Source organism: Pogoniulus pusillus, chromosome 8 (genome assembly GCF_015220805.1).
Source record: "Pogoniulus pusillus isolate bPogPus1 chromosome 8, bPogPus1.pri, whole genome shotgun sequence".
In the NCBI taxonomy this organism is placed as follows: Eukaryota; Metazoa; Chordata; class Aves; order Piciformes; family Lybiidae; genus Pogoniulus; species Pogoniulus pusillus.
In genome coordinates, this window is record NC_087271.1 from 20672858 (window position 1) to 20698569 (window position 25712).

General features: G+C 43.5%; 1 protein-coding gene across 4 annotated transcripts in view; it reads right to left on the reverse strand.

Moving 5' to 3' along the window:
• SLC44A5 (solute carrier family 44 member 5) overlaps positions 1–19193 on the reverse strand; it is an 89386-nt gene extending 70193 nt beyond the window's left edge. Inside the window, exons 1-2 of one of the 4 annotated variants that reach the window (XM_064147522.1) lie at positions 18938–19193; positions 12050–12192 (exon numbers count right to left, since the gene is read on the reverse strand). In XM_064147522.1, coding sequence (XP_064003592.1) covers positions 12050–12074 — 25 coding nt within the window. In that variant the 5' untranslated portion in view covers positions 12075–12192; positions 18938–19193. Of the gene's footprint in view, positions 1–12049; positions 12193–18620; positions 18748–18937 lie in introns of those variants that run through there. The other 3 variants (XM_064147523.1, XM_064147520.1, XM_064147519.1) reach the window with 3 other exon arrangements.
• Between the last annotated feature and the right edge of the window lie 6519 nt (positions 19194–25712).

Consider the following 25712-nt stretch of genomic DNA (forward strand, 5'->3'; position numbering starts at 1 on the left):
ACTGGTTAGGTCACACCTTGAGTACTGTGTCCAGTTCTGGGCCTCTCAGTTTAAGAAAGATGTTGAGGTGCTGGAATGTGTCCAGAGAAGAGCATCAAGGCTGGGGAGGGGGCTGGAGCACAGCCCTGTGAGGAGAGGCTGAGGGAGCTGGGGGTGTGCAGCCTGGAGAAGAGAAGGCTTGGGGGAGACCTTATTGCTCTCTACAACTACCTGAAAGGAGGTCGTAGATAGGTGAGGTTGGTTCCTTCCCCCAGGCACTCAGGGACAGAACAAGAGGACACAGCCTCCAGCTGTGCCAGGACAGGTTCAGGCTGGATGTTAGCAAGAAGTTCTTCACAGCAAGAGTGACTGGCATTGGAATGGGCTACCCGAGGAGGTGGTGGAGTCTCCATCCCTGGAGGTGTTTAAGAGGAGGCTGGACGAGGCACTTAGTGCCACGGGTTAGTTAATTAGGTGGGTTAGGGGTAGGTTGGTCTTGAAGGTCTTTTCCAACCTTATTAATACTGTGATTCTACTACACAGATACCAAAAAGATGCAATGAGGTCTATTCAGTGTTTAGCTCTCACCAAATGCTGCAAAGCACACAAGCCCAACACTCAGCCGGAAAGGTGCTGCCACCAAGCTTTGCTACATTGAAGGCTACAGCAGTAAAACAGGTTTCTGTGGCCAGCAAGTGTTACTAGTGCCACGAAGAACTCTACTCTCTACTTGGGAACGGCAGGCTGATAGAATGCACTTGCACACAGGGCGGGTCTCAGCACTTTTTTCACGGCCTTTAAAACCATGCATAAATTGGAATGGAGCTTACAGAATGCATTACCCTAGTACATTAATCTAACCTCTAGAGACCTTGAGGGAATTGCATATCAACATAAATTTCATGGTCTGCAGTCTGAATTTACCTTCTACAGTGAACCACCACACTGTACCACTCATTCTGATGGGCCTCTGGTTGATAGGAACAAAAGGTATTGTAAAACTAAACTGTCAGTGTGTGAAGGGAAGATTTCACAGACTGTGCTTATAGCTTACACTTTTTCCTTAGCCTTCTGTTAATCCACTGGTTTCTTTTAAAAATGGAAGGAGGGAGACTGTCTGTGCTATACTACATAAAATTGTGAAATACATTCACTAAATACTCCAAATCTCTAGAGAATCTTAAGAAAATGGCAATTAACTAGCACTTTTGCAATGATTCTATTTTACTTTGTTTCCGTGCGTGTCTGTGAGCATATACACATGTATAGATTTAAAACCATAGTTGGATGGATTTTCTTCACTGACACTGAAATGCAAGACTTTAATGCTCCAGGGATACATGCTCCATGTGTTACCGCATGATAACAGCCACCTGTACCTTACTAGCAGACAACACACTCCCTTCCTAGCTCAGCAGAAGAGGCTGTTCTGTTAAGACAGCAATCCCTTCCTAATAGGCAGATCTCCATGGAATTTCTCTGGATGAAGTGCAAGGACATATGCAAGAATTCAAAATTTGTATTTCAGTAATCTACAACCTTCAACGTTCCAGACCCTGTAATCCTTTTCCTTCTATGCCATGATGCCCTTTCCAATCCTTGTTTTCCTAATTCACATATCCTTAAGTAATCCTCCATCCCGAATCCCAAATTCTTCTCCCTTCTCTTCCTAACAACATTTTTATTGTCATTCTACTGTGCCATAAACAAACAAGGAAATTAAAATGCTGATGGTATTGATCAAAATACAATTTACTGGTGCTAGGATTAGAACAAGAGGACAATACAACAATCCTGCAGATGCTGGGAAACCCAAGTGGCACAGCACTGGACACAGACTTCAGTCAGAGCATGGCATGCTGGCATCTCTGGAGAAACTGACAGTTTGGACTGGATGATCTTGGAGGTCTCTTCCAACCTGGTTGATTCTGTGACCAACACTTCAGTCAGGAGAAGTCATACAGGATTTTCACATAAGAAAACAACTCTATTATCACTTCTAGCTGCAAACAAGGACGTCCATACAAGAACCTGCTGCTGCACTTCAAGATAAAGCCAAGGCCATGCAGCTGTGTCAAGGTGGCCATGGCTGGTGCCAAGTGGGAGCTGCCTGCAGGCCTCTTCATTACAATTAATTAGCCAGCTGAGATTATCTTGCAGCCAAAGGATATATGCAGCACATCCCAGGCTGAGGACAACGCTCTCCCTGCAGCACAGCACAGGGCCTTTTCAGGTTAATTGCTATGTGAATTGCTAACTCCTTGAAGTGCAGTGGTCTTCCAGCCAGGATCACCACAGCTGCAAAGACTAAATAACTAAGCAAACACATTTTTATACTCAGATACTTACACAACTTCTTTTAATCTCATAGCCAGCACTTCTCAAAAGTCATGAAGTGAACTTAAGGAGCAAAACCTTATAGTTATCCATTGAACAGGAGCAATGGAAACAGCTCCAGCAGACACTGTCTTCCACTGAGGCAGTGTGGAAACCACAACTTGGATGCCAACTGCAGGGTTACTGTTTGAAGCTTTAGCATCTCTGAAGGCTCATCAGCTGGCTAGAATGAAAGCTCTAAACTTCTGACAATGGGTACTAGCATACCTCACCAGGGCACCTGGGCTTTAAAGAGTAATATATATATATAAAGTCTATGACTATATTTTGTAACACATTTTATTATCATATGTGATCATATGTGCATTTACTAAGTATTCTACAGCAATATCTGCAAACCTTCTGTAAGTTGATCAGTTAAAAGGAGAGATTTCTCCACCAGTTCCAAGGAAAGGACTCATGTTGAGACTTGAACTAGTCTAAAATAGTGCTTCTAAATTCAATCTTATTCTTTTTTTTTTTTCAAAAAAGGCAGATGGAGTTTCTGAAGAGCAACTTGAATTTGTGCTGCACTCGCTACACACAGCAGCAATTCCAAGAAAAGCTATGTTTGCACTGAAAAATCACAGAAGCTTAGAGTTTATATAATGTTTTAAGGAGCAGGCCTTATGCTAAAGAATAAGGTGCAGAAGATAAGAATCTGAGTAATCCTGATTGGCCTTACACTATTTGCTGAAAGGTTTTCTCCACTTCAGTAATCCAGTATAAGGTGGCCTAAGGTGTGAAGGAACAGGTCTATAAACTGAATTAGGGGCCTAAAAAAAGGATCTAGGTAGGCTAGATGGATCCTGTTACAAGCGAGCACTACCTACCACTACCTTCACAGGGATGTAAAACGCGAGATGGCAGTCGGTGAGCCAACAGAAAACAGGACTGGCAGACAGAGAGACTTGCTTGCTGTGGGAAGCACGATTTCCAATCTGTGCAAGTAATTACTTTATTTTGAACAGCTTGCAGCCAAAAAAGTAATAATAATAGTAATAATTCTACTGCAGAGGCAAATCCAGGTCTCTCCTCACTCCGATAACTTGCCTTCCTCAGTCTTTTTCATGCTCCTGTGAGTTTCTATTGCCATGATTGCCATTGTCTTTGACAACAATATATTATCTTTGAATGACTTTTTTGTGTTCTTCCCCTGTTCCATATAATCAGAATTTTCTCTTTTCTTTCCACACAGCCCTCAGCTGCTCGCAATGTTCTGATAGTGTAAGGATCCTGGTAAAACTGTGCCTGTTACCAAAGTGTTCTCTTTATTTGTGGAAACAGGACAGGAAGTTCTGAAAGGAACATGAGGGGAGAGACTCTGGTTATGCTTAACTCTATGCTTAATCCACATCTGTGTTACCAGCTTTTGAGGATACATTTACCAATCCACTTCAGTGTTTCTTTTAAGCTTTCCTTTCTTTCACTTCCTACTTCACATTGCTGTGCCTCATCTTGGATCCCTAAAACATAACCTTGAAATAATGTGCTAGAAATTGAGTCTCTGTAAGTATGGGGAAGAGATGAGATAAAACATTTCTTCAGTAGCAGCAAAATTTATTGTAAATACCCATATGCTAAGGTGGCACACAGAAGAAAACAAATAAACAAACACCACAAAACCAAAAATCCCACAACAGCAACAAAAAGCACACACACAAAAAACCCTACCACACACATATGCAGAGAACAAGATAAAGCCAGCTTGTCTGAAGAACCTGTGCTCTTTCCAAGAAAGAGGAAAAATACACCCACCCCGTGGAAGTAGTCCTGAAGATGCAGCAAATTGGTTATCAGCTAGCTCTTCTGATCCTCCAGCCCAGAGCATGCTCCTCTATCACTCTGACTTTCTATTCATAGCAGAAGAAAAAAATTCCACATATCAGTGTTTGTCTAGAAATGCAATTTGCCTAAATCATTTTGAGGGAGAAAGTACGTTCATACGTATCTCAGTTTTCTATTTTAATCTCCTGCAATCATGACTCTTACAGTGAATAACTATTAAATTGCAGTTAATGTTAATAAAATTCTGCTAAATTAACATCAAGACTGGGACGAGACTTTAGAGGAAGGTGCTGTACAGTTCTTTGCCAAATAAGCCCATAAAGCAGGTAATGCTATTGGAAGGAGGAAATGCAATTTAATCTGAGGAAGCTATAATTATTCTAATTGCAGAAAGGTTACAGCCTTTCAGTAAGCTTCTTGCAAAGTCATTATGAGGTAGAAGAAACTACCTTAGAGAAGGAAGTAATCGGGGTATTATGAGGCTGCATCACTGTGCTCTCTGACTATGTGCAATTTCCATTTCTTTCCACCTGGGTAAAGCAACACTGATCCTTTTGAGTCTGTAGAACTAACAGTATTAGCAGAACATTATTACCAGCTATTGCAATGAGGGTGTCTTTACTTGAAGAAAAAAGGTGTGATTTAGAAAAGCACAGAACTTCAAATAAATACAGACAGCTCACGTTCCGAGTTGTTTTTTATGTCCCACTATATCCAGCTTGGCGCTTGCTGTTCTTTATGCTACTTAAGGGTAGATGACTGCTTTCAGTATGCTTTTCCACTCTTGCATAAGAAGACCATGCTCCAAATGCCCAGAAGACAAAGGGAGACTCATTAAGAGTACTGTAGATACTAGAGGGAATTTTGCATCCCTTGTTCCCTCCAAGTAAAAGGCATTTCAAAGCAGAGACCCTCAGACCCAGGACAGAGCTCTTCCAAACCTATTCACTAACCACTGATGTATTCAGCCAAGTCTCAGGAAAGACACCACCAATGGCTCAGAAACAGCACTGTCTATCATGACCCATATAGCATCTGAGTAAATTCCTTTATCTGGGGGACCAACTTTACAGCATAAAATAGTTAACAGAACCCTGTGAAGAACAAGAGAGGACATTTTTAGCTATTGATGTCATCAGGTACTCCGAGTACAAAGGAAAATTACTTTTAAGGAAGTTAGTGGGTGCAGACAACGAGGGATAGTGTCCTGGGTTAGGGTGGATCCCTCTCTGGGAGAATAAACTCACCACAACACAGATTTTCTGAAAGTCAGGGAAAGAAGAAACTGTACTTCCTACAGTGTAAGTATAACGGTATAAAGAGAGATAAACTACTAGAGAAGAAAAAAAATGCAATAACCTTAAGAGAGATGGGGAAGGGGCCAAGTGGTGGCAAAGCAGCAAAAGCAGCAGCAGCCAAAACAGCAGCCAGGGAAGATAGTAGGCAGGCACAGCTCAAGCAGCAGAAGCCAGCAAAACAGGAGAACAAGCTGTGCTTCTAGACATGAAGTTCTTGATGCTCCAATGAAATTATATTAACTTATCTATTGTTGCCATTATTTGACCTATCCCTGGAATGTTCACCTCTCCTCTATGTCTGAGCTAGAAAATCAGCCCAAACAGACACAAATAGATTGATAAATTACCAGAGTCTAAACCATAACAGTTTATTGTGTAGCCCCAGAGATAGATATGCCCTCTGGAAAGTGAGCCAGGATCAACAGCCATCTCCTCAAAGGTCACTTTGTTGGTTGTTCCAGCTTTACAGTTTATGATAGGCTGAGCCATGTATATACTTTCCTTGCCTGATGCTGGTCCAGTTAGCTCAGGAAGGCACTACTATCTACTATTCACAGAATACCAGATTGGAAGGGACCTTGAGGATCATCTACTCCAGCCTTTCAGGGTAAGAATATAGTTTAAATGAGATAGCCCAGAATCCTCTCAGGCTGGGCCTTTAAACACCTTCTCAGTAAAGGCAGTTTACACAGCTACTGTGCATCTGAAAAAAATAAAAGGTTAAAAAGCCCTGGTCCCAGTAGTGACCCCTAAGGGACACCACTGGTCTCCACTTGGACATTGAGCCACTGACTGCAGCTCTGAGCATAGCCATCCAGCCAGTTTCTTATCCAGTCTGCTCCTCAAGCCCTTTCCCAATTCAGTGACCAGTATGTCTTGCAGAGGAGTGTTAAATGCTTACTCCAGATAGATGCCATCAGTTGCTCCTCCCTTATCCAGTTATACCAGAGCTCCATCAACACTGCAGTTAATGGAGCTTGGTTAATTGGAACAAAAATTGCTTGGGGTGGGGGGAAAATAGGTGAACTTCAAGGCAAGTGGAAAAGGAAGCACCTAATCAGGTAAGCAAGTGACACACAAATGAGGTGATGTGGTAGGGTACACAGAAGGACAACAGCAAAGCCCGTGTAAAAGAGTTTACCAGACTGAGCAGGTGTCCAAGAACAACAGCAGACTTATTCATATTATCCATATGTCTACCATGATGCCTAAAGGCATCAAGTTAAAAATCACTATTCAGTTATATAGACAGCTGAAAACCAGAATAAACTATTGCTAAAAACCAAACTTTGGGTTTGTTGCTTGTTTTGTTGTTGTTTTTTTTAATCTAAAGCAGAAGGCTTTTGGAATTAAGTGTATGATGGAAGATTAAATCCAAGCATGTTTTCAAGGTGCAACTCTTTGCAAGCCATGACTCGATCTTAACCATCAGCAACAATTCCTTCTAATGTACCTAAGCATTTTCCAACACTACAGTCCCATAAACTGAATCCAAGTAAGTCAAACTATAAACCCTACAGCTATCAAGTTCTTATAGAAATAAGAACTTGATAGCTATAATACATTTCTACTTGGTTTTGACTTCTGTATAATATACTAATGAAATGATTCCTGAATGCTGATAAAGAAACACAGTAAGCCCCATATGATTTCTTGACAGAATCATATAAATAATGAGTACATACTGGCAAAATGCAGTTTAAAGTGACAATACATGTAAATCCTGAATGCTTTAGGAAATGCAGTAATAAATTAGCTTGAAGAAAAAACAGCATCAATTACCTGAACCATAGCATGCATTTTCCTGTTATTAACCGACAAAATGAAGGGTAAAACACAGTTCTCCTCTTTGAATATCTTCTAGGTGAGATCTCAATTGTTAAACCAAATTGAGGCTTCTATAAAATTTGAGATTAATATAGATGAAATGTGACAACTCGAGAATACAGAAGGCTATTCTAAGACCACATGCCAGAAGACTGTCAGAGGTTACTGTTCTAGTCTGGATGGATTCTTCTAGATGGAGGCCAATGCTTCTCAATTCCAGGCTTTTTAAGACATATCAGTAATTGTCCTCAGTCTCTCTTTCTGTTTCACTATAGACTTAAAAAAGTAAAATACTGTTAGAGTTGTGGATTACTGCACTTAGAAGTCTGAAACTCTTAAGCAACAGCAGTTTGCAAGTGGCCTTTATAGTCTTGCACCACATTTTTAGCTATGCGTTTGCTGATTATTTTATGTTAAGACATAGGCCTCATCTCCCTCACTATGATTTCGGTATCTACCCTACTAAGTCCTAGTCTAGTTGTTGTCCAACTTGTGCTGAAACACAAAAGCAATTATGTGTTTTCACATAAAAGGCACCATTAAGACTTGAAGTCTGGGGAGGGGGGAAAAGAGAGAGAAAAAATGAAAAAAGACATTTTCTTTGTGTTTGTGCTTGGATTTTCAATCCGTATTTAAATACTTCCCACTCACTAGATAATTCAAGCAAAAATTTGCCCCCAGTTCACATTCCATCCTACTCATATTCTCAGTGTTTGAAGCATTTCAGTTGTTTTGCACAGGACATCACCAGAAAGAATCCCATCAGTCTAGAGGCTGATGTAATCTGATCATGAAATATCAAGCCCTCTTATTTCTAAGATACTCTGATGCTCTGTCGGAGTTGTATCCACACAATTGCATTTAGTTCTGCTTTGAGTGTATTACCAGAACAAGAAAAGCAATGGAGAAATGGCCCTGAAATGTGTGCTTCTTGACACATATTCTACAAGTTTTCTGTTAACACCCAAGATGTGAAAAGCTAACTGATGACAACAAGAGGCTTCCTCTACCCATTAAATATTTTGTGACCTTTTTCTAACATGACAACATTCACTGTACATGGTGTGTCCAAAGCAGAATTTTCTCACAACCAAAATGTTTAATACAGATTCAGCATTTTAACTTAGCAGAATTTAAAAAAAGATTTGCAAATAACCTTCAGCTGTATAGAAGTCACAGAATCACAGAATGTCAGGGACTGGAAGCAACCTCGAAAGCTCATCCAGTCAAACTCCCCCTGCCAGAGTAGGATCTCCTAGACCAGATCACACAGGAATGAGCCTAGGAGGGTTTTGAGCATCTCCACAGAGAGAGACTCCACAACCCCCCTGGACAGCCAGTTCCAGAGCTCTGTCACTCCCACAGGGAAAAAACTCCTCCTCATGGTTAAATGAAACTTCCTTTGCCTCAGCTTCCACCCATTGCCCCTTGTCCTGGCATTGGACATCACCCAGCAGAGCCTGGCTCCAGCCTCCTGGCACTCACTCTTTACATCTTTATAACCATTGATGAGATCACCTCTCAGACACCTCTCCTCCAAGCAGCACAGCCCCAGCTCCCTTGGTCTCTCCTCTTAAGAGAGATGTTCCATTCCCTTCATCATCTTTGTGGCTCTGTGCTGGACTCTCCCAAGCAGCTCTATATCCCTCTTGAACTGGAGGGCCTCTGCTGCAATTTGTTTTCTGCCTAGTCCTATGAAAACCACAAAACAAATGAACAAAATCACCTCCAACAATTTGCTGATCAATGTTTATCACTACTGAGGTTCTGCCAAAAGAGAATGGCAGTTTTCCCTACAGGGAAAAATTATCCCTTTCAGAGAATTCACAACTGGAAGTCAAGTACAAATTCATCTTGATAGGTATCTTGTATTCTAAATATGATGATAGTTTGGCCACCTGCAATTACCTTACAGGAAAAAAAGGGCACTATTTCAGATGGTGACACAAGGCAAATGTAACACAGAAGAAAACATCAGATTCTCTGCCTTTCACTCACTTTTATTTTGCTGTAAGTCACATCTGTGGTGCTGACACCAGTACAGGGAGGGTGGGGAAAAGAAGTCACAAAATTACTCTAAAACAGAGGAAAGCAACAAAGGAGGAGACGATAAACTAAAACTGAACTTCCAAGCAGAAATGGTCTCTTGCAACAAAAGGACAGAACACAGAGACAGACAGACAATAATGGAAGGCAAAGCAGACACTGCTGAGTCAAGGTGCACAGCAGTCACACACTGATGTTAAAACAACAACTGCAGTTATCAGACAAGAACCTACCATCCATACTAAATATTTGTCTTTTATTTTTCATCCTTGCAGGAATGGAACCTCACAATTACTTTGAAGCATCTACACCAGTAACATGACCAGTATGTGTCTGAGAGACTGGGGCTCAAAGGCCTCTGGTTGAAGTTCACAGGATATTACAGGTCGGAGGGGACCTCTGGAAATCATAGAGACCAACCCTCCCCCGACAAAGCAGGACAACAATCTAGTGCAGGTCACACAAGAATGCATCCAAATGGGTCTTGAAATTCTCCAGAGAAGGAGACCCCATTCCAGTGCTCTGTGACCCTTAAAGTTCTTCCTCATGTTGCAGTGGAACTTGCTGTGCTGTAGTTTACATCCACTGCCCCTTGTCCTAACACAGGCCACAAGAGAGAAGAGGCTGTCCCTTCCTTCTTAACACCAAGCCCTCATATACTTACAAGCATTTATTAAATCCCCTCTCAGTCTTCTCCAGACTAAAAAGCCCCAGGTCTCTCAATCTCTCCTCATCAGGCAGTGCTCCAGTAACCACAACCTAACTTGATGCTGCTTTGGTAACACAACCAAAACAGCACAGAAAAACAACATGTAGTTGCCATTAAATCTCAACATAGCACACAAAAGTACATAATTTCATATTCTCATCAAATATTTAGCTATTGTCCCTCTTTGAAAAAGGAAAGGAGAGGTCACAGGTGAAAAGTAATCCAATCCCATTAAATGGAAACCAGCATGCTACAATGACAGGGAGGGAGAGCAGGGAAACACAAAACTGTGCCCTGCATTACACTGACCATGGCTGGCTGACAGTCAGTTTAAACTGCACTAACATCAGAAAACACACTGGAAAATACTGCCCAGCTACACCAAGGCTCTGCTTATCAGGTGTGTGCGAGTGCAGACAGGACAGCACAATGCAAACATGCTTGAAAGGACCAAAAAGTGCAGTGCAGACTACAATCCTGTCCTTTCCTCCAGAAAAGCTCAACTCATCTGCTTCCATGTGCTGAAGAAAGCAAGAGAGGCTACAAACTAGCTGCAGTGTGTGCAAGCCCTTATCCTAGGCCAGTTCCAGTGCACCTTAAATTGTTCACTGAGTTTATATGGATTTCTTAACACTCACATTTATACTTTCATATTATACCAAGTGTCAGAACATTCCAGTGCTGTCAGAGAGAACATATGAACTCCTTTTTGATACCTGTAAGGGCCCAAGCTCCCATTTTGCAAATACAGCTATGTCATGAGTAGCTAGCAGCTAGCTAGCATCCACAAATGGCTTCTGTGGGGAGAAAAGGAACATTTCCCCAAATTGCTCCTTCAGTGTGTTACCCTTTCTTACTCTATTTTCTTTACACCTCTGAGCGAGACAGAGCAGAAATAAACAACATTCATAGACTTTCTCATTTATCTTTTCCTGGCAGTGGTTACAGCACAAAAGTCTTGGAAAAGAGCTCTTGGCAGCTGGGGGGTTGCCGCCTCCTGCTTGCAAAGCCACACTTCAGGTGTTGTATCCAATGTTACAGTTTATAGCTCAGAATTCTAGAGGGTCTGTTTTTCACTATTCCCTGTAACAGATCCACTCCTTTGGTGGTTAGTCTTGGTTTGTTTCGTTAAGAAACTGATGGATTTCTCTTCCTGTATTGCTTTTCACTATCCCTACCCACTCATTCACTACCTACAGATTTTTTTTGATCCCCCTAGTTGAAGGCTTCAAGACAGCTTCTGAGATGGATGTTATCCCTCAGACTGGAGTCCCAAAATGGTGCCTAGCCTCAAGATGCTGGACCAGTGCTACATTCCTTTTACCACAACACTCCATCATTTGTGAAGTCTGTAAGCATAAATCAGGAAAGGTCTATTCAGCATGAATCACATAAATGAAAATACAATGCACACACATACCATGGCACTTGCTTTCCAAATTAAACGATGCATTCAATGGCCATAATCATTGTGCTATTGATGTTTTGGTTAAGTATAGCAGGAACCTGGACAGATGCCAGAAAAATGCTAGCAAGGAAACATATATGTATATAATATACACGTATTTCCACAAATAAAGTACATACATAAAAACACTTTACTATCTCACAAATTCCACCCAAGCCTTTAAATTACTGATGGGAGTAAACACGACAAGAGTTCAAGAGCATTGGTCACAGGCACATAGCACTTATTATCATTTTCCTGTTTATAGCACTTGTCCAGATCCAGCACAGCCCTCGCATTGTACAGAAAGCAACAAAAAGGAGCATTCACAGATACAGCTCATTGCCTTTTGTCAGACAGAGAAAAGCAGCAGCAGAGGAACTATTTATCATTCTGCTGGGGGGGGGGGGGTAAATCTAAAAATAAATACTGTATTTTGTGCCACACTGTTAGTCAGCTGTTTTTTAGCAACCTGATCACGTCCAAGAAATCCTAATTCTTGTGGAAAAATAGAAGTGATGAAAAAAAAAAAATATTTTACTCTAACATCCAGTACAAATAATCTTAAATAATAAGTACCAGCGCTAGTATTCAGCATATTCATTTATTTGAAAGTGCACTGATTATGAAGGACACTAATTCAGCTACCAGATTTCATGACACATCAGCTTGTGCAAGTCTAGATGCTTGGCATGCAACTGGCCCAACAGGACTTTGTTAACCTGAAAAAGAAGATATAAGATATAATTAAGCAGAATTCTGACATGCCCATGTGCTAGAGCTCCCCTACCCTCATCATATCAGAAGCACATGCTAAATCATGTATTTTAACAGATTATCTCCTGCTTTAAGAAACAGGTACAAGCATGGGACTTCCTGCTGGAGATAGAACCCACCAAACATCTTTCACAGAATCAAAAGAATTAATCAGGTTGGAAAAGTCCTTCAAAATCATCAAGTCCAACCTACCACCTAAGACGTTCTAATTAACTAAACCATGGCACTAAATGCCTCATTCAGCCTCTTCTTAAACACCTCCAGGGATGGTGACTCCACCACCCCCCCAGGCAGCCCATTCCAATGCCAATCACTCTTGCTGTGAAGAACTTTCTCCTAATATCCATCCTACACCTTCCCTGGCACAACTTGAGACTGTCTCCTCGTTCTGTTGCTGGTTGCCTGGGAGAAGAGACCAACCCCACCTGGATACAACCTCCCTTCTGGTAGTTGTCTGCCCTGAGCCTCCTCTTCTCCAGGCTGCACATCTCCAGCTCCCTCAGCCTCTCCTCACCGGGCTGTGCCCCTAGGCAGCCCCCTCACCAGATTGATGCCCTTCTCTGGACATGTTCAAGCACCTCAACATCTTTCAAGAACCTCAATACTCCTCGTCAGGGAGAGGATTTCTTTAGGGCAAACTTCCCTGTCTTGGCAGCTGCCAAAGCCCAATCAGTTGCACAGTTTTAGGTTTTAGTACAATAAATGAGCTTTCATCTCAAAATGACTGCTCAGAGTATACTCAAGTAGTATGGTCACCCGCTGCAGCCTTCTTCAGCACAACCTAGGAAGGAAAGGATGAATTCACTTACGTGAATCAAGGTTGGAAATGTGCAATTATTGTGTGACCTTTCCTTAGATGAAAGTCACAAGCATCCCATTCCTGCACACAAAATTTCCCCATAATTAGTGTGGGCATGAGGACAGTACTGAATTCCTACATGAGCAGCAGACTGTGTGGAGCTATGGCACAAGCCGGAGAGATTTCCTTCTGGCTGCTTTTATTAACGGGTGCTTTTGGCAGCCCAGCTGCTGTGAAATGCCACAGCAGATTAACAGGATATGAAAAAAAACCACCCTTGATGTTTAACGTGGATTGCAGCACTAGCATTCAGAATGACAGGTATAAAGGTATTTCATATCCCTGTCCCTGGATAGAGGTAAATTCCAGAGACTGGAATTCCATGATTGTGAAGGTTTGGTACTAAGAAATTCAGATGGAGCAATATGGAGAGGGGAAAAAAGGCAAGAATGTTAAAACAAAGTTTAAATTACACAGACCTCTCATCCAGAGAAACATCAATGGATTCCCAAGCAGAAAGATTGACTAACTCTGACAAAACTACCATGCTATTTAAAGTGTACCAATTCTAACTCCTGAATAGCTATGCTTCATGTCTCTCTGCAATGTTTCATTTGGCAGAAAATACAGCATAGGGAAGAACAAAAACTCCATGCACGTGCGTAAAAAGCCTTGTTTTGATAAGACAGGGAATTACACTAAAAGCAGTGGGTTGAAGCTTTATCTCCTCCTGCATGGCAACTCCATCACACACACACTTTCCTGGAGTTTGTATCATGTAGAAACTGCTCTACTTCATCTGGCAGATGACTAGGCAAAGGTCAGAGTTAATTTCATTACATCACTGTTAAATTGTATGGTAGCAGACAGAATTTATCCTCAACTGCATATTAATATCCTGCTTGTTAAAAGACATAAAAATAATTTAGTCATGAAGAGGCTTTTCTTATTAAACTATGTTTTTTTCTGGGTAATGTTCACTGACAGCCATAATGCTTGGCAATAAATAATCAACTGAATAGTGTAAAATACTCCTAACAGTTAAGCTGATCTCTTACTTAAAAGACGCTCTGATTGCATCATCTTTGTTCATGGCTGAGCAATAACCTTATCCCAAAAATGGCTCAGCTTAAGGCAATAAACGGAAAGACATACAATATCCAAGCTCTAAAAGATGATAAAATCAGAGTCTGGATGCTTTCACATACTCTGGAATCTTAACTGGACAGGAAAAGTGTAGTAATTAATTTGGCTCAGGAAATATAAAGAAATACTAGACTACTAGACGAGCAATTTGTATTGACTAGATCCTACTGGTTTTATTGCCTATTCACTTACTGACCCAGCCATTTCTGCTACGCAGTACTTTTCATGCTTTAAGAAGATACAACAAATTCAACTCAGCTACTTATATTAGTAAGGCAAGCACTTACCCTTGCGTTCAAGGGAGATGTTTGTAAATGTAACTGCAGTACTGTTTGCATATCTCCAGTCATCTGTTAAAGACCACTCCAAAAACCTAGAATGCACCTAGTTTTATAAATCCAAAGCATCACATCAAAGTCTCCATGCTAATCCAAACAAGGAACAGATGTTTAAACTGTTTCTGAGATCAGCACGACGTAGGAATTCTGTGAGGGCATCACTATCACCAAAGTACAGACACTTCTGAAATCTCACAAATGTCCAAGACACCAAGAACACCCAGTTACCTCCATCACAGAACAATAAACCACACTGCTGTTCGGAAAGTACCTATGCTACTGAGTAAACACTCTGCATTTTTTTCAAATACCCATAGTCCCATACAAATAGCATGTCTTTAACACTGCCTAGGTATTTATACCACACCCTACTGCAGTCAATGTGCATTTAAAGCCTTAAGAGGACAGATTATGAAAATATGCATTTAAACAAGCCTGAAAGCAGAGAACCACAGAATATATTTGGTCGGAAGAAATATGTTCTAAGAAAATCAGCAGGAGGTAGAGAAAGACTCCTCTACATGTGCCTTGAGGCATGAAAGGTTAAGCAAACACTATATTAAACTGTAGAGAATCAAAGATGGGAGGAAAGGAAGTTATTGCCTAAATGCCCCACAAAACTTGATTGAGTCTGACAACAAAGCCAACCAGTCACAAGACAAGAGCATAAGAAAAATGGCTTCCTGAGTTTTGGCACTCATGGAATTTACTCCTCTAACTGAAAATTTTGGAACATATCATGAAATTCCATTTCATTACCTACTGTCCAGAATTTCACCACAATTTAAAGCCAACACATCACTTTCTCCTTCATTCAATTACTACCCATGCAAATTACAGGGACAGGGTAAGAATTTTAATCACTTAAACAACTCGGGACAATAGCTGCTTGATACAAATACAAAGTGGTATAAAGACCATAGAATGTTTTGGGTTGGAAGGGATCTTTCAAGATCACCTAGGTCAACCCTACCCTGCCACAGGCAGGGACATCTTTCACTAGATCAGGTTGTTCTAGGAGACATCCAACTTGACATTGAATACCTGCAGGAATGGGGTATTCACAGATTCTCTGGGAAATCTGTACCCACATCTCATCAACACAGGCCTTGGTAAAATAAACCTTTCTCCATCTTTCTTGCAGGCTCCTTTAAGCAGCAAAAGGCTACCAGAAGGTCTCCCTGGAGCCTTCTCTTCTCCAGGCTGAACAACCCCAGCTCTATCAGCCTGGCCTCACAGAAGAGGGCTTCCAGCACTCTCATTATTGCTGTGGCCTCCTCTGGCCCCACTCCAACAGGTCCCTGTCTGTCCTGTGCTCCAGTGCTGACCCCAGCACTGCAGATGGAGTCTCAGCAGAGGGGAGCAAAGGGGCAGAAGCCTCTCCCTTCATCCACTGCCCATGCTGTTGGGGATCAGCCCCAGACACCTCCCAACACCTGGGAACACATGGTGCCAGCTCATGTCCAGCTTGTCACCCACCAACACCCCCAAGTCCTTCTCCACAGGACTGCCCTCAAAACACTCATCTCCCAGCCTGTGCAGGTAACCGACATTGCCCTCACCCAGATGCAGCACCTTGCACTTGGCCTTCTTTGAACCTCACGAGGTTCACACAGGTCCACTCCTCAAGCCTGTCAATGCCCCTCTGGATGGCATCTCTTCCCTCTAGCAAATCAACTGCACCACTCAACTTGGTGTCATCTGCAAACTTGATGAGGGTACACTTAATCCTATTCTCTGTTGTTGTTGACAAAGATATTAAAGACCATCGGTTCCGATATGGACACCACTTATTACTGGTTTCCACTTGGATACTGAGACACTGGGACAAGGACATTGTGGAGGCCACTACCACAGGACCAGAGGAAAAAAAGACAGCATGATAAAAAATAAATTCTCAGTCAAAGAGACCTGTCTGCAGTAATAACTAACAGGAAACATACTATAAAGTGTTGCTTTTAAAAGTCTCCTTGGTTTTGTGTTTGGCACTTTGTTTTTTCTTATTTGGAAGTCCCTTGCTGGAGCAAGAGGCCTCAATAAAGTCAATGTCATCTGTTCTTGACAAAACCTTCCCACATTTTGAGGAAGAACTTGATGCAGTTCTGGAGCCATCTTACAGCTATCCCAACGAAGCTTAAACCTGAGGAACCACTAAGAGGTTCCCACACATATATGCAGACAGACAAAGCAGTTATAAGAGAGTGCTTAAGCGGAACAATTCTCAAAACGCAGACGGGCTTCTCAAAGCCTTTTACAAAGCCACATTCCACTAACAATCAACCATTCTGCCCATCACCTCAGGCTTTCAGCAGCTGTTCTAACTCCCAGTAACCACTCACCTGAGGAAACACTTGCTACCTCAGAGAGAAATCTGAGGTGGGTATAGAACTGTTCCAGGAGCCAACCACCATCTGACTCACCTTTTCTAAAGAATCAGACTGATGAAACAAGTTAAAAGATCAAAACCTTTGAGAATTTGCCTTTGTTGTTTATGAATTAGGAACCTCAAGATTCCAAAGAGAGAAGCTTAAGACACCTATACCTCCGAAAAATATACCTGTGGCATAATAGTTACTGACATAGAAACAAAGTCAAGAAACTATTACAGAAACCTAACTTGAAAATGAAAACCATATCGTATATGCTGAATTTGGAAGTCTTTAAATCTTTAACATTACGTGATCTAAGAGGGAGAACAAATCTGAATTCAAGTCTTGTTTCCCAATACAACTAGAGCACTTAACACTCCTGCAAGTGTGGCACAACACACATCACCACTAATAAAATCCACATAAGTAAATGGCACAGAAGCAAATACACTAACGACATGAGACAGCTAAAAGAGCAAAAAAGCTAGTAATTCCTGAGAACCACAAGTTAATTACAGACACATTGCCCTCCCCGCTCCAGCTGGGCAACTAAACAACCACTCTTTCTTACCACAGTGAGATGCTTTGAGAAAGTAAATTCAAAAAATGCTTGCACTGTGGCAAATGCAACGCTTCATACTTCACCATGCCTTTCTCACCAGAGTGTTCTTGGCTTATCAACAGCACGCGAGAAGGCACACAAAGTACCTACTGAACCCTATTCAAAAGGCGTTTTCCCTTCCTGAAGGCTGCATTCCTGCTCTTCTTTGAAATAGTCCCATGCCTATCTTTCTACCATCAGTGCCGGTATCTGTGGTCCTAGGCCTACTCCCTCTGCAGTAACCTGCAAAACCATTCGAATTCTACAAGATTAGGCACAGATTCCCTCAGAAGTTAACTAACTACTGACTCACCTATTCAGATCTCACCTCTGGCACACTCCCATTTCTTTCTGGCTTACTGTCGCCTTGCTAAAGGCTGTTTTTCTCCCTTTCGGGAGGCAGCCGATCTGTGATTTTCCCTTCGGTCTGACCAAGGCTCAGAGAACAGCGGCAAACCGCAGAGCAGAGTTTTCCGAGCTGTCACACGCAGCACAGCACACCCGCGGTGTCACGGCCAGGCCGCTGCAGCGAGCCCGGGCAGCCCGTGTGGGTAGCAGCGGACAGCGTCCGGCTGCGCCGGGACTCAGCCCCGTGTCGGGGCTATGCTCAACCCTGCGGATCAGTTCTGCCATGAAATCTCGCGCACGCCGAGAGGAAATCGGGTTTGTGACAACACCTCCGAACAAGCTAAGCAGCTTTGCAAGCCCCGTGTCCTCTGTCGCAAACATATTTGCCTCTAAGGAGCAATTAACGCAGAGCTCAAACACGGAGATGAGTCCTGCCCCCGGTGACCTTCCTGTCGCGCTGGCTAGCAGGATCCAGCCTGGGTACCCCGACTGCGCCGGCAGAGCTCCCATCCCCTACTCCTCCAGCACCAGCACCATACAAGTGCCACCGGTGCGGCGAGCTCCTGCCTCACAGCCAGCGTACTCACGGGCCCGGTACAGCGCTCCGCGTTATGAAGCCTCCAGCGCTACACGCCAGCCCCCTGCGCCCAGCGGCCGGCGCGGCCTGTCCTGGCCCGGCCCCCGCACCCAGCGGCCTTCCCTCCCGCCGCCCCGGGGGTTCGCACCACAGCCCCAGCCACCCTGGAGCGCGTACGAAGCAGCTACAACGCACCTGCTCCCGGGGAGTGGGAGGCGGCGGAGGCTCTCGCCCTGCCCGCCCCCATCTCTGCGCCCGCCGGCTCCCCTCCCCGGAGCCGGCCGTCCCGCCTCCTGCGGCCGGGCGAGCTGCAGCGGAGCCGCCAGCAGCCCGGCGCCTGCGGGGCCCCTCCTCCGCGGGGTCCCGACGCCCACCCCGCCCCCAGCATCCGCTCAGGGAAACAAACTCTGGTGCTGCTGCACGCCGGATACGTCCGCAGCATCAACAGGCCAGAGGCAGGCACGGACATCGGCTGCCTGCGGCTCGCCTTGCCCCCGAACCCGGGAGCTCACCGTAGAGAGGCGTGGAGGCTTCTCCCTTCCTCGCCATCGTCTCCCGGTGCCCTTCGCGCCGGCAAAGCCAGGGGCCCGGTGCCTCCGCCCGCCGCTCAGCGCGCTCTTTGTTGCCGTGAAGGCATGAGAGGCGACAGCGGCCGGACAGCCTCCCTCTCCGCTCGCCGCAGTCGTTCCAAACACCACCCGCACCCCACGCTGACCCTCCTGTCCCGTCGGCTTCACCGGCCGACGCCTGCGCCGAGGCCGCGGGGGCGGTTCCAAGCCGCGCGGGGGGGCGGCGGGCGGAGGGGCGCGCCGAGGGCTGGCGGAGGGGCGGTGGGACGGGCGGCGGGACGGCCCGCAGCGGGAGGGCGCAGGGGTGGCGGGATGGCAGCTGGGCTGCTGCCCTCGCCTCGGGACGCGCATCGCGAACTTCGCCTGGGCCCGACGCCAACTTCGGCAGCTGGTGGAAGCGAGAGAATACCTGGTGGGGAGCAGCGCGGCGAGAAGTGTGCCATCCCTTTCCCCCTGCCACCGAGCGCCCGTCGGACCCCGCCACACAGCTGACTTGGCTCGGAGTGGGGGTGACTCGGGAAGGGGCGGCGGGATCCCCTGCTGTCGTCAGGGCGTGGAGACTTACCCGTTCCGTGCCCAGATTCTAGAGTTTTTTTCCCTCCGTGGGGGACGGACAGCTGGTCACGAAGCCGCTGGCTGCCCTCTCGGGCTCCGCCGGTCCCACGAGCCACCTTGGAAAGCGCCTCCCGCCGCGAAGGCCAGCGGAGCTGTCCGGGCGGCTGTGCTGAGCTTGCCAGGCTACCTGCGGGTCATAGAATCATCGAGGTTGGAAAAGGTCTCTAAGCTAAACATATCCAACCATAACCCAGCTATCATCACCACTAAACTATATCCTTAAGTGCCATGTCCATACGTTTCTTGAACACCTCTAGGGACGGTGGCTCCTCCACCTCCCGGTGCAACCTGTTCCAATGCCTGACCACTCTTGCAGGAAATTTTTTTTCCTATTTCCAAACTCCACTGGCACAACTTAAGTTGGTCTGTGCAACCAAGCAACAAGTGACTGAAACTAGATGATCTCTGAGGTCCCTTCCAACCTAAACTATTCTATGATTCTATGATAGAACAAGAGAAAATGGCCTGAACTTGCACAAAGGGGAATTTAGGTTGAATATTAGAACTTCTTCAGAGAAAGGGTTCTCAGGCAATGGAATAGCTTGCCCAGTGAGGTGGTGGAGTCCATACTCATGGAGGTTTTAAGAGTTCTGCAGGTGTAGTGCTTATGGATACAGTTTGCTCAAGGACTTGTCAGTGTTAGCCTAATGATTGAACTGATGATCATAAAGGTCTTTTTTTCCTAGGCAATCTCTGACTTTGTTTGATTCTAAGAGGTAGAGGAAGTTAAGCTTTTTTGCTTCCTGAGGAGGCCTGGGAAGTGCTGATTTGGGTTGCTCTGAAAGGACTCTTGTCTTTTCTTTTAGTCTAAAAAAATTAGAAAGTAGTAAAGAATTTCGGGGGGGGGCGTTGTTATGGGGTTTTTTTGTTTGTTTTGTTTTATAGAACTTAGTGACAAATAGAGTTTCAAGCTACTGCTCATAAATTTGCTGTGGAGGAAATTATTTGTGTTGCTGCACAATATGACATACCTGGAGAGTTAATTCCACCATCGTGTAAGGGAAAAAGTAGAGTTTTATCTTAATTTGCATAAAATGTAAAATGTTGGTTATGGTGAATCAGAAAGTGATTTTTCCCTGTCTATTTCAGTATCCTCTTCCACTTAGAAAGTGGACTCGGGAACTTGGTCTTACAAATTCACACACACCAGAAAGCTGTGGTAAGTAAACATTCTTTTCAAACTGTAAGAGGAAACAAAGAAAAGGGTTTAGGTGAGATTTATATGTGTAATTATAAACTAAACAGTTGCATACTTGAGTAATCTAAATTTAATCAGTAGGCAGGTTAATGCATACAAGTCTTACTAAGTGTGGATGTAATCAGGAGAGAAGTTAGACAGATTATGATTTAGTAATTTATGACCAGATTTTCCTGCTGTGATTACAACTGCCTAATGTTCCTCTAGTGCACTGCCTCAGCTGATTAGGCAGAGAAATTAGAAGGTCATATTTAGTTGTAGCCTCTGACACAGACTGGAGCAACTCAAGAGTTTATTCCAAATAACAGTTGGTCTCTTGGGAGTCTTCAGGTAACCATGGAAATAATATTACCTTATGATTTTCTTTTTGCAATTCTATTACCTGAAGACATTGTTAAGGAAGTGTCCATAGCAGACACTTTTTGGCAGACTAGTCTGAGAGTAGATATTGTATCAAAAATTTAATGGATGATGTTAAGGAACAAAGAGACAAAAGGAGCAATTTTGAGGACTATATTTATTCAGCCATAGAGTCTAGAAAAAACACAGGTTGAAATAGCTGAACTACTGAAGTGTAAAGTCATTTGTTTTTTAAATCACAGAATCATAGAATCAACCAGGTTGGAAGAGACCTCCAAGATCATCAGGTGGTAAATGGGGCACCACTGCTTTAAAAGGTCTCCAAGCAAGATCTGGCAAAATACTGACTGGTAAGCCTGATATACCATATGTATTAAGTAAGAACAAGTAAGATGGAATACAGCAGACACAGATAAACATGATATGCTAGAGAAGTGTTTTTGTGAAAGGAAGTCATGCTTCATAAAATCATCGGAGTTTTCTTCAAGGAGCTAGTAAGTATTCGAAGAATGGGTGGCTGGTTAATATAGAAAGCTTGAACTTCCAAAATGAATTTCACAAATCATCAGGTTTCATAGTGGAAGAATTAGCAGCACAGCCTTGCTGGGTCAAGGCTTGTGCAATTTGGAATATCTATAAATAAACTGGGAAAAAGAGGTTAATACTAAGGTGATGGAGTTTACTGATAACACTAAGTTATTCAGTGTGGAAAAGATGAGGATGATGCAGAGAGCTGCAGGAGACAGTCATGAAACTAAGTGTTAAAATGGCAAATGCAATTCAAAAGAGGAAAAGTGATGCACATGCAAAGAAAAAGAGGCAATCTGAACTTCACAGAGAAATGGTATCTTCTGATCTAGTCTTTGCCTCTCAAGAAAAAAAATCTTTTTTCTTTGTAATATATAATTCTGTGAGTGCCAGCATAATGCTCAGAATTGGTCGAAACCATAAAATTTAAGGTCAGAAGGGACCTTTGAGGGAATGAAGATAAAAGCAGAAGGCATAATTATGCTGCTGCCTGAATCCAAATTGCACATGCCTCTAATTTATTAGGTTGTCAGATCCCTCCATCTCAAAACAGTGTTGAGGAAATGGAAAATGTTCCTAAAAGGATGACAAAGATTATGAGTTGTCTGTCTGAGATGGAGCTTCTCTATGTCAGTGTCATGGAAAGTGTGAAAAGGGATTGATAGTTTGCTGTCCCTTTCAATATAACTAGAAGACATCAAGTTAATTCAGCAGATGGCAGGTTCAAAATAAATGAGAGGAAGGTGGTTCTACACCCAACGCATAGTCAATTTGTGAAATTCATTGCCCCTGGACGAGACTGATGTTAAAAGTTTCCACAGATTCAAAGAGAGAGAGAGACAATTAATGTAGGAAACACCTGACAAGGGTTAACACAACAAAGATACCAAAGAGATATATCTTTGGCTAGGGATGTCATGTGAAGGCTCCGGGAAATATTTTTGAGGAAGTAGAGTTCTGTTGTTATTGCATCTGTATGTAGTTCCCAAAGTGCTGGCCTCTGACAGAAATCAGGAGCCCTTTCTCTGCTTCCTAAGAACTCTTACTTCTCAAAAGTAAAGCAGTGAAACACTGCAAGTGGTGCATTCCTAACACTGAAAGTGGTGCATTCCTGGCACTTCACTTCAACTTGTCCTGCACTGTAATCCTAGAACTGGAATGTCTGAATTTGAAATTGTCTGATGATCAAACTTGAGTGAAAAAGTTTGTGTGAGAATGTCTAATCAAACATGGCAGACAATGAAATGTACATGGGAGGATACCTTTTTATGAATTAATTTGTGTTAATCACTAATGTGTTACAATTTAAGACCATTTTAGCACTAATTCTTTCAGCTGTTTTGAAAGGTGCCTTATTAGGGAAAAGTTAGCTTAAGGATGTACAGAGGTTCAAACTACCACTGAAACAAATTCCCTAGGGGTAAGCTCTGTCTTTTCCTAGATCACTTCAACTATAATCTGTCCTCTTTAAAATGATGGATTAATGGTATAAATATTCTCTTTCAGCAAATGCCAGTAATCATTGCAGGAAATGAGTGTCAGCAGAAAAAATACGTAGAAAGAACATCAGAGGAACCGATGATGTGTGTAAATATAGCTGCTACACTGGGGAATGTTACTAAACCATATTAATAGTATGACTATTTTATCTTTTGGGTTTGGTTTTTTTTTTACTTTTTTTGGACATGGACTTGCAATTTAGTCCATTTTGGTTTGTAAAAAAACAGTGGCATTTACTGAAAGACAGGGAATAGCTAACAAGATATATTTGGTAAGCAAATAGAAGATACTAATTGGAAAACTGTCTCCTAAGTTACCCTAGTGACTCCTTTCAGATGGAATTTCCTTTGGAATGATTACAACAGGGTGTTATTTCAAGTCCTGCATATTTAACCTATTATATCTCTCCACTAGTATAGACACTTCACTATGCAGGAAGAACAGCTGAGAAAGTATCATTGTCAGACTTATTTTTTTATAAACCTTAGATAGACCCTTGGCAGTGCTGGTAGAATGGACGTTTCTGGGATTTCTGGAACAAGTCACTCGGCACTAGTGAGACCATACCTGCAGTACTGTGTCCAGTTTTAGGCTTCCCAGTACAAGAAAGATGGGGATTAGTTGCAGGACGTGCAGCACAGGGCCACAAAAGTGATTGAAGGAGTGGCATATTTCTCATGGCAGGAGGCTGAGACTGATCCTGAATAAGAAGAGGCTCTGGGATACCCTTATGCATGTGCATGAATAGCTGATGGGATGCAGAGAAGAGGAAGGAGCCAGCCTCTCAATAGTGGCCAGTAAGAGGACAGGAGGCAATGAGCACAGATCAAAACACATAAAATACCACTGGAGCACAAGAAAATATTTTTTTTACTATTGTGAGGGATGTCATACACTGTCAGAGGTTGTGGAGCTTCCATTCATGGAGATATTCAAAACTCAGCAGAGTCCTTGGCAGCCTGCTCTGGCTGACCTTGCTTGGACAAGTGGGTCTAAGAGGTCCTTTCAAAGCTTGACATGCCTGTGGATTCAATTTCTAAACAAGATGTCCTTGCTTTGGTGTGGTCTCTTTCATCCGTCATCTGAAATTAGTGCTGGATGGCACAATTACTGTTATCAGGCTTCAGTTTTGCAATGCTTATTTCTCAGATAGGCCACCTGGGAAATTAGTTCTTTAAATATTTAATCACTATAAATTACCATCTTCCCTGCAGGAAGAGCAATAATGCAACACCCATGATAAGTATTTGGCATATGTAAAAATATTTATTTATAATATTTGTACTTAGACTGCTCTGTGCAAGACAGCATAGATCTCTAAATATAGAATGGAAATGGTGTTCCTGCCGGGTACAGGTCTGTGGTGACCACATGCCAGCATCAAGTGTTGGTAATCAGCAAAATAATCATCCTTAGACAGTTTTAAAAAAGCAGTGGGAGGTTGTTTTATTTTGGTGAGGGTTTGTTGTTGTAGTGTTTGGGTTTGTTTGGGGTTTTCTTATCTTTTCCTCCTCTGTGACTAAATTCTTGGATCTGCTTTCTTGAAGGGCTAACAGAATGAAACTAAAGCTGTTACCTTGAGGCTGCATTTCAAAGTGCAAAACGTTAGTGTTTTAACTGACTGTGTAACTATGTAGTTGTCTTTGTCCATTGCATAAGGCCTTGAGAATGTTTTTAATGTTTGTCTAGGGAGTTAATTAAAAAGCTTTTTAATCTCAAAAGACGAGAGGCCAGTCAAGTGGCTAATCAGCTCAAAGACCATCTGTGTGCTTTGAATATGCAAACCAGTAACAGAACGAAGTCGTGGTTGTATCAGGAACATCCTTATCTTGTCGAAAGCTGGCAGAGTTGGCTAGACGTCCAAGCGTCCTTAATAGCCCAAAAAGCTAATGTGTGGAGGGGGATTCACCACCAACAGGTGACTCCTACAACCGTGCAAATGTTTTGCTGAAACACGCGTTGTGAGTACGCATCAAACAGCAGGAATAGCTACATTAGATAGGCACGGTTTTGTGCAAGCTCCTCTGTAAACAGCCACGGGCAGTGCTGGGTGGTATGCCGACAGCCACAAAAAAGAAATGCCTGCTTCTGGATACTGCGTCGGTGCCCAGGAATTTGATGACCGGTTTCGTTAACAAAGCCTATTTCGGGACGGTTTACCGTTAGCTGAGATGCCAGAAAGTGCCCAGCGGGCGTTAGCACACTTGAGCTTCACTCCCTCGCCTGTTCTATGATAACCGTTACTGTGGAACGCCTGGCGCCTTCATACGCACACAAGCTCCAGAGCGGTCCTGCCGCGGGCTCACCGACGGGCTGCCGGACGGTCTATGGGGCTGGTCGGGTCTGACGGGCGCCCCCCGACCCAGAGACACCGCGTCTCCTCCTCTACCGCCCTGGAAGCGACCCGCCGTCCTCCCGCCCACCAACAGCGGCCGGGCTGCAGCGGCAACTGCAGTCAGTGCACAGCCCTCACGTATAATACGGCAAGATCCCCAAGGCGGCGCTAGGCTGCCCGAA